General features: G+C 44.9%; 1 protein-coding gene across 4 annotated transcripts in view; it reads right to left on the bottom strand.

Annotated features, from left to right (window-relative positions):
• INPP5F (inositol polyphosphate-5-phosphatase F) overlaps positions 1 to 4,581 on the bottom strand; it is an 88,319-nt gene extending 83,738 nt beyond the window's left edge. The window contains exon 1 of one of the 4 annotated variants that reach the window (XM_027063246.2): positions 4,203 to 4,581. In XM_027063246.2, coding sequence (XP_026919047.1) covers positions 4,203 to 4,299 — 97 coding nt within the window. In that variant the 5' untranslated portion in view covers positions 4,300 to 4,581. Of the gene's footprint in view, positions 1 to 3,658; positions 4,024 to 4,202 lie in introns of those variants that run through there. The other 3 variants (XM_027063245.2, XM_053207789.1, XM_053207790.1) reach the window with 3 other exon arrangements.
• Positions 4,582 to 12,650: the final 8,069 nt, after the last annotated feature.

Here is a 12,650-nt window from a genome sequence, read left to right as displayed (position 1 = left end):
AATATAGTTTACAGGCTTATGAATGTTATGTATATGACAGACGCTCGCTCTCATCTTTTCATGGTCACTCAGTCTCAGAATAGAATGAACCAATACTCAGCAGGAAATTACATAACACCCGTCATATCAGACAAAGCCACAAGGCTAGTAGCAGCAATGTTTAAGACTAAAGAGATAAGACCTTATCACCCTTCCCCAATAGTAGACTGTTTTATATTCCTTTTTTCAAGTCTTTAAATTATAATCCTTATTCTCAGATAGTAAAACACCACTCTAGGAAGATTAGTGAATATTCACACAGAGCTTTATCATTTTCCCTGGCAGAACATAAGACAATCTCTGGTAGTCATTACCTTGCAAGACAGAAGCATCCACCAAAAAGCAGTTGCTATGTATGAATACAGACTCCTCACTACCCTTAAAAAAGTGGAAACACCAGAAAAATAAAAAAATAACAGCACTCAAGTGTTTAGCTAGAAGAAAAAACTGAAAAATTTAAGCAATGTTAAGAAAATAGGGAATACTACCACAGGGATTTAAAAAAAAAAAAAAGGTGATACTAAATCAGGTAGAAAAATAACACAAGTGGAAATACACCTTTTCTCGTGGTTATTTCCTCACCCTGCTGGACAGAGATTTTCTGCCCCAATTAGAAGATATTCAAAACAGGGCTTAAAATGAATATTAAGCATAACACAACATCCTATTTTTATGGCAATGATATCACTGAGAGAAAACCCGGACTTTAGCTCAACTCAACCAAAAATGCCTTCTTCATCCTAACTACTCTAAAGCCCACATACCAAGATGAGTAAAATCCTTGCCTTGGGGAATACTCTGTCCAATAGGAAAGAAGTAAGCAAGGTACTACCATGTGATGCAGTATGGGCTATAATCAAAGTGTGTACTAAGTGTATAAAGCACCTAGAAACACAATAAAGGTGACCAGTAATTCTGCCCCAGGGATGCGGGCCTGGGTGAGCACAGCGGGGAGGCGGTATCTGAGCAGGGACTTAACAGAATAAATTAGGCAGGAAAAGGGGCTGACAAACATTCCAGGCCAAGGAAATGGTCGTTTAAATATCAATACAGATTCTTTTGATGTCTCTAGGAAAAAGACAAGTCCCGTTTCAGGTGGTTCAATAGCCAAAAACAAAAACCACAATGCCCACAGGCTTTTTTTGGTTTTATAATACTGCCCTTTGGAAGAGGAAAAAAGGAGTTGGTCAGTAACCCATTCAGTTAAATAGCCAATAGGAAGCAATGAAAGATTTTAAATGCTGTCATTACAAACAATAGCAAAGCTGTCCATAAAAGCAGAGGGAAAAGAGCCAATAAAATGAAGACAATATTAAATGATTCTATAGAAAAAGATCTGAAAAACACTTATCCAATTAAAATACCATTATTAATAGCCATTCTTTAGAAAGGACCTTGAGTACTGGGTAGGAAAAATTATTTGGAAAAGTTAAGTGCACGGGATTCTTTATTCACTGGCTACACTTGAACACACCTGAAGATCAAAACAAGCTGTTACTTCAAAAACATAATGGCCTCTTCCTTCCTCTAGATTTTTAGTCTACTTCTGTCTGTGGTCTGCTATATCCTCAGAAGTGATATGAATTTAATTGCACAAACTACAGTCATTTTATTCAGGAAAAAAAACTTTTAATTTGCCTTCTGATATGGACTTTGGATATATAAACAGTAATTCAAACCACATGGCTTAATACAAAATCTAGGCCCACATTACCCTGTGAATATTCATTAAAGGCTTACGCCTGTGACTCACTGAGCTTCTTGAGCTCAGAAGTAGGTGTTTCGGTAGCCTTCCACTGAAAGAATACAAGAAGAGTTGACTTACTTCACTTTGAGTAATTTATGCCCAAGCAACCATTAGGATTGGAGAGCCTCTTGTGTATAAGAAACAAACACAGGGGCGCCTGGGTGGCTCAGTCGGTTGAGCATCCGACTTCGGCTCAGGTCATGATCTCACAGTTTGTGGGTTCAAGCCCCGCATCAGGCTCTGTGCTGACTGCTTGCTCAGAGCCTGGAGCCTGCTTCAGATTCTGTCTCCTTCTCTCTCTGCCCCTCCCCCGCTCACGCTTTGTCTCACTCTGTTTCTCAAAAATAAATAAAATGTTAAAAAAAAAAGAAACAAACACAAACCAAAGAAAAGACAAATAATTCACTTAAAACCCCTCCTATTCTCAAGGCTTCCATGACCTTACTTCCTTGCATGCAATCCCACCAGCTTGGTTCCCCTTTGTCAATCTTAGAGGCCAACAGAAAGGAGAGACTAGCCCTAGAAATGGAAACAACCAAGTCCACCCTATTTATATAGGTCTCAATCCACTGCCCAAATTCACAGGTGACCACCTAGAGAGCTGTTTTTTATGAAACACATTAATTCTTGTCCTCCAAGATGTATACTGAACAAACACCGAACAAATTAGTGCTGTTTTAAACATATTTTATGTACAAGGACTCCAAAGCCCAACCCTCATTTTATAGTCCAGGAAATGCGCCACAGAAAAGTGTTCTGCCGGATGAATTGGAGATGATCTCAAGTTCATCCAGCTGTAATAGCCAAGCCCTAAGAATCTAAAGGGTCGGCTGTTAGACAGCCTGGAGAATTTTGCAATCTACCTTTCTTCAAGGGGCATTTGAAGCCTTACTCCAACTGGAGGGGCAGAGGGGTGGGAGGTGTTAGGCAAATGGTCAAATCAGAAAAAACAGAGAAGAGAATGACTGGAGACTGGTCAAATTTATCCTGTCTACAGCAACTTCTGTCCCAAGATCATCAGGAACCTTATCTGAGTGTGGTAGTTTGTCTTTACTCCGAGTAGAGGAAATAAAATGTAATTGCAGGAAAATACAGCCAGAGCCTAGGAAAAAATAATAAGTTCTCCTTCACTGCTCTCACAAATCAACTAGCAGGCCCCCATAAGAAAGCAGTGGAACCTGCCAGAAAGCGTTCTGGCAGGCTCTCTCTGTGAGCCCAGGCAAGTCACTCAAGTTTCACACGTTGTCTTCTTCTCACCTGAAAGAGAGAATACCACCACCTGCTTTGTAAGGTTGTTGTGGGGAATGGGAATAACCTATTAAGGGAAAAGGTCCGAGGAAACCATGTTGTTATAAACACTAACAGCTGTCATGTGAAAAAGCTCATTTGGACCTTCTATACTTCTCAATTCATACCATGTAATTCTTGTCTACAATACACACAGAATTACAAATAAATTTTAAATGTTCTGGCTATTTCTTTAAAGAGCCCTGTCCTCTCACTTCTCCTAAAATGAAAGCTCTCGGAGGTTCTCAGGAAAAAATAACTGGGAACCTCAAAGGAGAGGTGCACTGAGATCCCCCCCCCTCCGCCGCCCCCCAATAAAGGAAACCGCGTCCTGGACTGTCAGCTCTTTGAGGGCAGGGACTGCTCTATTTAACTTACCACTCTCAACTAACTTTCCTAACACAAACTCATCGCTGCAGACTTAGGCATCTCCTAACAGCTTATATGACACCCAAATGTGGCCCCACGACACATCCTGTATCACACAATACTGAGTCATACAAAAGTATTAGAAGTTTAACATTACGATGCAGTTCAACCGTAACACTAAAATCAAACAAAGGGTGCTTTAAATCGGGTGCTTACGAGGTAGGCAGAAGGAAGTCACACCTTTAACAAGAAAGGACCAGAAACACACAGATGTCAACAGGGAGTGAAGCTCCGGCAGGACGTTCCACTGAGCTGGTGCGTCGGTTCTGGTCTGAGATCCGGACGGGATTCGAACCCAGAACTTGTCTCAGAGGACGTGCCAGAACCGCTCCACAGTGGAAGAGGCCTCTAAGGCCAGGCGCACCTCGCCCCAACTTTCCGACCCCGCGACTCAGCTCGGATCCGCTCCGCACCGGCAGCAGAGCGGATCTCGACGCGGAGGCGCGCTCGGAGGGACGAGGGTCGCCGGCCCTTTGTCCCCCGCGGAGGGGAAGGGGCGAGGCAAGCGCTCCCTCCCGGCAGGAAATAATGACAGCTCCTGCGCCTCCCCTCGCGCCCGCCCCGCCCCGCCCCGCGCGCCTGAGCCGCAGTCGGCGCCCGCCGGGCTGCCCGCGGCTAGGGGCCCGGCCGCGCCCCCTCCTCGCCCTCCACCCCGCCCCGCCGCACCGGGCCCGAGGCCACCCCGCGCCACCAGTCTCACCGGGTCGGAGCTGGAGGCCGCCGTCGCGGCGGCTGCACCACAGCGCGCGCTCGCCCTGCTGCAGGATGTAGTGGTCCTTGGCTTGGAAGAGCTCCATGCCGGCCCCAGGCGCCGAGGGAGGCAGCGGCGGCGGCCGGGCGCGCCCAGGTCTCCGCGGCCCCCGGCCCCGGCGGCGGCGACCCGCGGGGGGCGCGCGGGGCGTACTAGTCGACTGGGGCCGCCAGAACCCACGCCTCGAGGAACGGCGGCTGAGGGAACGCCCCGGCGGCCAGGCCCGCGGGAGAAGAACGCGCACCGGCGGCTGCCGCGGCGGTGGCCTTGGAGGCCTCTCCCTCGGCTCCGCCTCTTTCCCGGCCCCGCCTCTGGCACCTCCCCCCGGCTCCAGGCTCCACCCTCTTTTCTGGCTCCTCCCCCGGCTTTTCCCAGGCTCCTCCTCCTCCCTGTCTCCTCCGCGCGCCTTTTCCCTCTCGGCTCCTCTTCCTGTCCCTTCCACCGCCCTCTCCTCTAGCTTCACCGGGGTTTCTTCTCCTGGCTCCTCCCCTCAGGCTCTTCCTTCTCCCTCCTCTCCCCTCCTTCACCCCTCCGCCCGCTCTTCCCAGGCCCCTCCCCTGGCGGGCCCGCCTTCCCATCTGGGGCGAAAGCGGGCAGAACCCGGGCTTGACCGAGTTAGGGGATGGCTGACCTGCCCTGTGGCCCGTGGAGCAGAAGCTCACTCGTGGGGTCTTCCCTCCCGTGCTAGCTCCTTTCACATCCGTACATCCACCCCCTCCCCCCCTGGGCCTGAGCAGCCGCAGAGACCCGGACCAGCAGAGCCGGGAAAAGCGACCCAAGACGATGGTTACTGGGGTCTAGCCCCAGCCAGACCCTCCGCTGAGCAGGGCCGTTCTCTGTTTTGTATTTACTCTCAGTACCTTGTGACGTTTGACAACAGCAGGTATCCAATAAATGCACATCAAGGAGCATGTAAAAATAGAAAATACACAAGTATTAGCATAGGGCTCTAAATAGCGAGGAAGAAGGCAGCAAAGTTCAGAAGAGATCATGTCCCGAATTAAGCAGGATGGGTCTGAGAAGGCATCAAAAAATATGTCGATTAGTGGAGTGAAAGGGATCTAGCTTGACAAGGATAAGATGTCTGGTGGAAGGTGGAAGCCCTCCAGAATATCTTTGAGCTATTTTGAAAGGTCAGGTGGTATCTTGAACCCAATGCGGCTTGGGAGTCAGGTACCCAGGTCAGCTCCAGCTCCAGGCATGATCTAGTGTGTAATCTTGGCAAGGTCTCTTGGTCTCAGATGGTGGTTGGACTAAATGACTTTTCTTTTTTAAAGTTTAGCCATTTATTTTGAGAGAAAGCAAGAGCAGGGGAGGGGCAGAAAGAGAGTGAATCCCAAGCAGGCTCTGCAGGGTCAGCGTACAGTCCTACATGGGACTCAAACCCATGAAACCTGAGATCATCACCTGAGTCGAAATCAAGAGTCAATTGCTTAACTAACTGAGCCACCCAGGTGCCTCTGAACTCAATGACTTTTAATTACATTGCGTTTTATAAATCTGTGACTTTTGCTAGTCCTATCTCTTGTATTCTGTAATGCTTTAGAAGGAAAGAAGAAAAAATGAGGTAGGAGATAAAAGGAAAGCAATACTTTTAACCTTCTGCTTAGATAAAAGTGAGAGGGCCCCAAAGCAGCAAGGAATTCCACATTACTAATTATTCCAGCCCACACTGATTTCCCTGCTGAATTTCCATAGCACAGAAAGATCCCTGATGGCAAAATGTCTGGAATCTCTGATAAGCCCCAAGCATCCTGGACTGCCCAGATGTCTTCAACATAAAGATCAAGAGGAGTGATTACTAGAGCAAATCTTTGTGATGTGACTTAGACACAAGATGATGGAGATAAGGTTCCATGAAATCATCACTTTCAGATTTACTGTTGAATTCAGCCGTATGTTGATTTTATTTAGCAAAAAATTAGTAGGTGATGAGAAAGCCCTATGATGACAGTTTGTTCTACAAATTATATCATTATTTTTAATGAATCACATTGCCAGATGTGAAGAAAACAATGCTATTGTAATTGAAAACAATTGGCTAGTTGATTGAATCTTCTCCTGATGTTTTAAATCAGTGGTTCCAACCCTAGCTACTTATTAGAATCACCTGGGGAGTTTTTCAAACACACCAACGCTAGGACCTCAGACTAATGAAATCAGAATCTAATTGGGGTTGGCTCTGACATCAGCATTTTTTTCCTCAGCTACCCAGAAGATTCTAATGTGCAGCCAGGGTTAAACAACACTTTTAAAGTGAAATTTATTGGAAAAATCTGCCCAATAGCAGCTTAGCAGAAAACAGCAGTCAATCATTAACTAATACCATGGAAGGGGGTGGTTACCTATAAATTCAGAGTTAACAAGCAGAATCTTTAGGAGACAGAAAACCTGAAGAAAAGTTGCTCTTGGACTCTGACTTTCTCCCTCTCTCTCTAAATGGATGCCTGGCTGAGCAGAATGAGTGAAGCGAGTAAATGCTCTGTCCTCGGCAGGTATCACATCACCAGTCTCCTGCCACAGCTGCCTTGCCTTGCTCTCGCTACGGACTTCCTGAACCTCAGGCCTGCTTCTCCATTCCCTTGCTGGCCTCCCCGTCTTGGTCTGTGGCTACTGGCTAGCCTTCATCACTCTCTTCCAACTTCCTAATTCCAGGCCCTCTTGCCCTTGAATAGTGTTATCCAGGTTGTACTGGAAAGTCTATGTGATGCTGTTTTGCTTTTTAAACAGGAATAACCATCATGCATGTTACCTATCTTCTGTGTATGGTATCCTTATGCCCATTTAAGTATATCCCCTAGGGAGTTAGTTGTACTAGACAGCTCCGAGTGACCTCAGTCAAGTTACTTAATCTTTTTTAGTCTGTTTCTTTATATATTAAAAGAGATGATCACTAAGGGTTCTTCCAGCCCTGAAATCAATGAACATGAAGAAATGTGTCCACATAGTTAAACCTACGCAAATAATGATGGTAAATGACTCAACTTTGATTATTGATTTGGCCTTCAGTGTCAAGTTTATTATTTGTCTCTGAGATTTTTGGGTTCTGATTGGAGTCTAGTGTCCTCTGGTGAAATGTGACTTTTAACATCATTTCCTGTCTACTTGCCCACAGTCTTGTATGTTGTGTGTCTATGAGAACTTTCTTCAGTCTGGTTTGTGTATGAGAAATCTCCCAAAGGAGGGAATTTTAAAAATACATGTTCTGCCTGCCGGGAGGCTGCTAATTCATAGGTCAGCAGTGCAAGTAGTTAAAGGCACAAGACACTTGGAAGCCAAATGTTTGCGTTTGACCAGTCCTCAGCCAATTTCTCATGGATTTGTCTGCCAGTAAACTTGTGCTACCTCCTCCCCTAACTTCATCAGGGACAATTGGAAATTGTAACAACCATCTCAGAGCACTTGGACATATATAAAACTGCTTGAAAAGCACCATGGAAGAAAAAAGGGAAAAGCCTCTCAGGAGACTGACATTGGTCCGATAGAAAGATACCACTCTGGGGGAGCCTGGGTGGCTCAGTCAGTTAAGCGTCCGACTTCAGCTCAGGTCACGATCTCGCCGTCGGTGAGTTCGAGCCCCGCGTTGGGCTCTGGGCTGATGATGGCTCAGAGCCTGGAGCCTGCTTCCGATTCTGTGTCTCCCTCTCTCTCTGCCCTTCCCCCATTCATGCTCTGTCTCTCTCTGTCTCAAAAGTAAATAAAAACATTTAAAAAAAAAAAAAAGAAAGATACCACTCTGTTCACTGGAGAAGACCATCTCCTTCATTTCTATACTTTGGAGGGCTAAAAAGTACTCATTGTTGGGGTGCCTGGGTGGCTCAGTCAGTTGAGCATCTGACTCCTGATTTCAGCTCAGGTCATGACCTCATGGTTCATGAGTTTGAACCTTGCATCAGGCTCTGTGCTGACAGTGCACAGCCTGCTTGGGATTCTGTCTCTCACTCTCTCTCTGTGCCTCTCTTAAAACAAATAAACTTTTTTTTTTTTTAAGTACTCATTATTTAGTTGTATGGCCTGATAAAAGTGTCCACCTAAATTATTGTTTAACCAGCTGTAATAATTTGTGTGTGTTTGAGAGAGAAAAAGGAATCGATTCTTTCTACATCTAATCTCCTTCCAGAGGGAAGGTAATTAGCCTTTATAGTGATGATTTCATATTTGTCTAAAGCCAGCTGTCTCTCACTTCCTTTCTGTTATGCATTTACTTTCCAATTAAAAAAATAGTTAAATTAGATAGTTCTAAAAAAAGCTGTTTTGAAAAAAATGCCCAAGATATACTGTTACACACTAAGTCCAAATTGCAGAATAGTATTTTAAAGTATCCCATTTGGGCTTTTAAAAAGGGAGAACGGGAGAGAGGTGTTTTATAGGCCCAGAACATTTCTGAAACAAAACAAAAAAAAGTACGGTTACTTCAGAGGAATGATGATGAGGGAGCGTGAGGCAAGCTGAGGACAAAGGACAGGCTAACAGCATCCCCCCCACCCCAACAAAGGTGGGATATGCATGATCTTCCTCCACACTCCTGGCTGCCTCAGAACAGGGGAAAGGAAAGAAAGCAGATGGTTGACTGATAGAGATCACAGTCATGCAGGACAGGAGTCTCCTTCCATTTATGGATAACTTAGTAAACTGCAAGAAAAAGCCTAATCTCCAGAAACCTATAGACTCTATTTCCTGGAGCCCAAATATCACCCTCATCAAGATGTAAGGAGGTTTAAGTGCTTGCCGTGGTGATGTGGGAAACAAAGGCAAATGAAAAATTAAATCCCCTTATTGCCAGCAGCCCAATGACAAGTCCTCGAAACAAGTGGAGTGACCTCCCTCTAGGAGCTCAGCTGCCATGATGATGACACTTTGCTGAGGGCAAATGAAATCCTGGCTTAATATTATCCCAACCCCCTAGGATCCTGTAAGTCTCCTTAAATGCATAAAAATTCCTTTGCAAACCTCCTTTATCTTTAACCCCAAGTATATGTTAGCAATTATACTCCGGACTTATGGCCCCCTGATATAGATCTGAAGGGTCTCATCACTGAGGTTTTACTAAACAGTAATAAATGATGTTTTCCTCACAACAGCCAGCCCCTCAAGGTCCTGAAAACCTTGCTTCCAAAATTCCTTCGAGACTTATGCTGTCCCTAACTATAATCAGTCACTCTTCACAATCCCAGTGCAGCTCTTCCTGCCCACGGGTCCTGTCCCCGTGCTTCAATGAACCTACCTTTTTGCATCAAAGACGTCTTCAAGAATTCTTTCTTGGCCATCAGCTCTGTACCCTACCATCACCCCAAAATCCCATCAATGGGAAGGAGAGATGGGTCTGGCAGGGGAAGGGAGATCAGAAATGTAAGGACAGCAAAAACTTCTCCTTTTCACTTTATACTCCTGTATGATGTTTCTGTTTTTTTAACCGTGTGTTTTTAATGCTTTAAATTTTAAGACAAACAAACAAGAAACACTAGTTAAATGTGTCTGTGTAAAACTCATTCTTCCACCACCCACAAAAACATTTTTAGGCAATTTATTGTCTAAGGATCTAGAACCTTTTGTCTTCACAAGTCAGCAGTCCAAGGCATGGGTCTTTTCATTTTTCATATTCTGCTTAGTATTTTTGAGCTTTCCTAACTTCTTAAATGCTGTCAAAACAAGGTATAGTTAAGTATATAAGCCATTTTTCTGCACAGTATACTTTAAAAAAAATCTTTAACATTGATTCATTTTTTGAGAGACAGAGAAAGACAGAGTGCAAGGTAGGGAGGGGCAGAGAGAGAGGGAGACACAGAATCCCAAGCAGGCTCCAGGCTCTGAGCGGTCAGCACAGAGCCATATGTGGGGCTCGAACCTATGAACTGTGAGATCATGACCTGAGCCACAGTCAGCCACTTAACCAACTGAGCCACCCAGGAGCCCCTGTATACTTTTTTAAATGGAGCATAAGGAACAGAGTTGTTTTCTTAGGCACGTTTTCTAAACCACAGCAATAACTGTGGCTTGTTCTTCCTCTCTGCCAATTATAACTCTCCAGTGGATGGCCTACTGGGGTCGGTACCATAATAAATCAATAACAATTGTCAAAAATGCTGTCTGTTAGATAATCATGTCAGAGATTTTTAAAATGTTTTTTAATGCTTATTTATTCTTTTTAAAAATTTTTAAAATGTCTTTTTGAGAGAGAGAGCATGAGCAGGGGAAAGGCAGAGAGAGAGGGAGACACAGAATCCAAAGCAGGCTCTAGGCTCTGAGCTGTCAGCACAGAGCCAGATGCAGGGCTCATACAAACTGTGAGATCATGACCTGAGCCAAAGTCAGACACTCGACTGAGCCACCCAGGTGCCTGTAGAGATTTAAAAAAATTTAAAAAAAAAAATGCTTTGTACTGCACCAGAAAACAGCAAGGGGACTTGCTCCTGCAGAAACTTACATCCTTGAAATGCTGCCCAGTAGATTTTAAATCCATTGTTTCTTCTCCTAGTTAGAGAAAAAGAACATCTCACTGTTTTTCACCATTTTGTAAGGGTAGCACTTAGTGACAAGGAAATACAGGGTTTCGGTTTTCCTACTAGTGGCCCATCCTTTTCCCTCTATTTTCCAGCAATTCTTCAATGAGCCTGAGGAAGCACAGAGAAGGTGTATATTGGGGGAGGGGTTTCTGGACTGCCCCGGACTGGATGGGCAAGGGGGTGGGGTACCCAGCTGGGGGAAGTGAAGAGTGGAATAGTATTTGCAAAGTCCCCAAGGTGACCTTTTAACAAGGCTCATGATGAGTAACCAGATACCAGCTGCAGATGTGGCAAACATATTTCAAAATCTGGCCATTTCATTAGTATCAGAGTAATGTTGCTGCTTTTTGAATATGGCGAAATCCTGACATTTAAGTTGCCTGTAAGCAGTGCCTTGCTTCTCATGGTTTTTCCCATTGCGGTTCTATGATTTCATCAAGATTCCAGGTTGTAGGTGTGATGCTTGTAAAACTGTAGCCCAACGGATTCAGTCCAGGGCAGCACTGAACTTAAAAAAAGACCCATTCCACACAATTAAAAATAGTTTAAGGAAATGCAAGTCCTTTGTGTGTATTTCTCAACTGTAAGTTGTTTTTTTAATCTTACTTTTCTTCTCACCACTGTCTTCATACAGCACGGATACTCCTAACCCTCTCCAGGCTCCTTCCTCTTTTTCAGTTCTTTGCTGTGAAATCTGACCCCAGGAGAGTCAGGGGCTCTTCTTGGAGGATGGGAAAGGGAGAGAGATAGCAGGAAGCTAAGCCAGAAAGCTCTCCAGCTGTGGGGCAAAGGGAAACACCCAGACATTAACAATGGTGTCTCGTTACTTCAGTGGGAGCCTGTTACTCCCTTGGGATTCAGTATAACTATTTTCATTTTGAAAAAAGTGTGCCCTGTAAATGTTTGGGGGGTTGAGGGGGGCCTTCCATTCTGAACTTTTCTCCCCTTGTGAATTCACGATGAAAACTGGAGAATTTGGCCCCGAGGAGGATAACAAGCTTGAGGGACTGATATTCACCTGCAGAAACAGACCAGCCCCGGATCTGAAAGCACTCCCCAGCACACCACCAGCTCCTTGTTTCCTGCTGACCCTGACTATGGTATCATAGGATATAATTTGATGTAACAGCATTACTTGCTATTCTGCCTGTCGAGCTTGGAGCTGAGAAATCCAAGGGGGATGGGGAGAGACAGGTAGGAAAGAGTAGTATAAGGCAAGCAGTTCAGATGGGATCTCTTTTCTTGTTCTCCCCTGCCCACCCCCTGCTGGCCCTGGGCCCTGCCCCAGCCCCGGTAGCCAGAAGTGTTTACCAGTTGCATGTGACCCCATCAGCGCTGGCCAGTGGGGAGCCCCGGTCTGGCCACCACCTCCATTCACCAAAGCCCTGTGGGCCAACAAATCTCCCAATTCTCTCTAAGGCCGGCTTCCTGCATGTAAAATGCAGAGAAAATAGAAAATGTTCTTTATAAGTTTCTCAGCAGGATTCAATGAGGTAAAGTCTTTGAAAGGGTGTTCTGACCTATAAAGTGTTACAGAAATGTCATTTTATAATTTTGTAAAAATCTGCTTTATGTATTAAGGGCCTCCACTAGATTTCAGATTATTTCATAGATTCCTAACATGTTTTATACATGTACATATACATTATGTTAATATATATTAAGAAGAAATATGTTAATATATCCATGATTCAGATGCTTTTAGCTCAAATCACATCACTGGGAAATAGGAGCAATTGATATTAATCATGTAACTAGAAGGTGGATGTTGGCCTGGATTCAAATTAGAGACAGAGGATTTGCCCTGAGGCTAATGACACATAAGCTTCAGGATGTTTGGATGTCATCCAAAGCTCTGTACCAAATTCTGTACCCTTTCTGTATTTTCCTTTCT

Source organism: Acinonyx jubatus, chromosome D2, assembly GCF_027475565.1.
Source record: "Acinonyx jubatus isolate Ajub_Pintada_27869175 chromosome D2, VMU_Ajub_asm_v1.0, whole genome shotgun sequence".
Taxonomy (NCBI): Eukaryota; Metazoa; Chordata; class Mammalia; order Carnivora; family Felidae; genus Acinonyx; species Acinonyx jubatus.
This window is presented reverse-complemented; position numbering and strand designations above follow the sequence as displayed.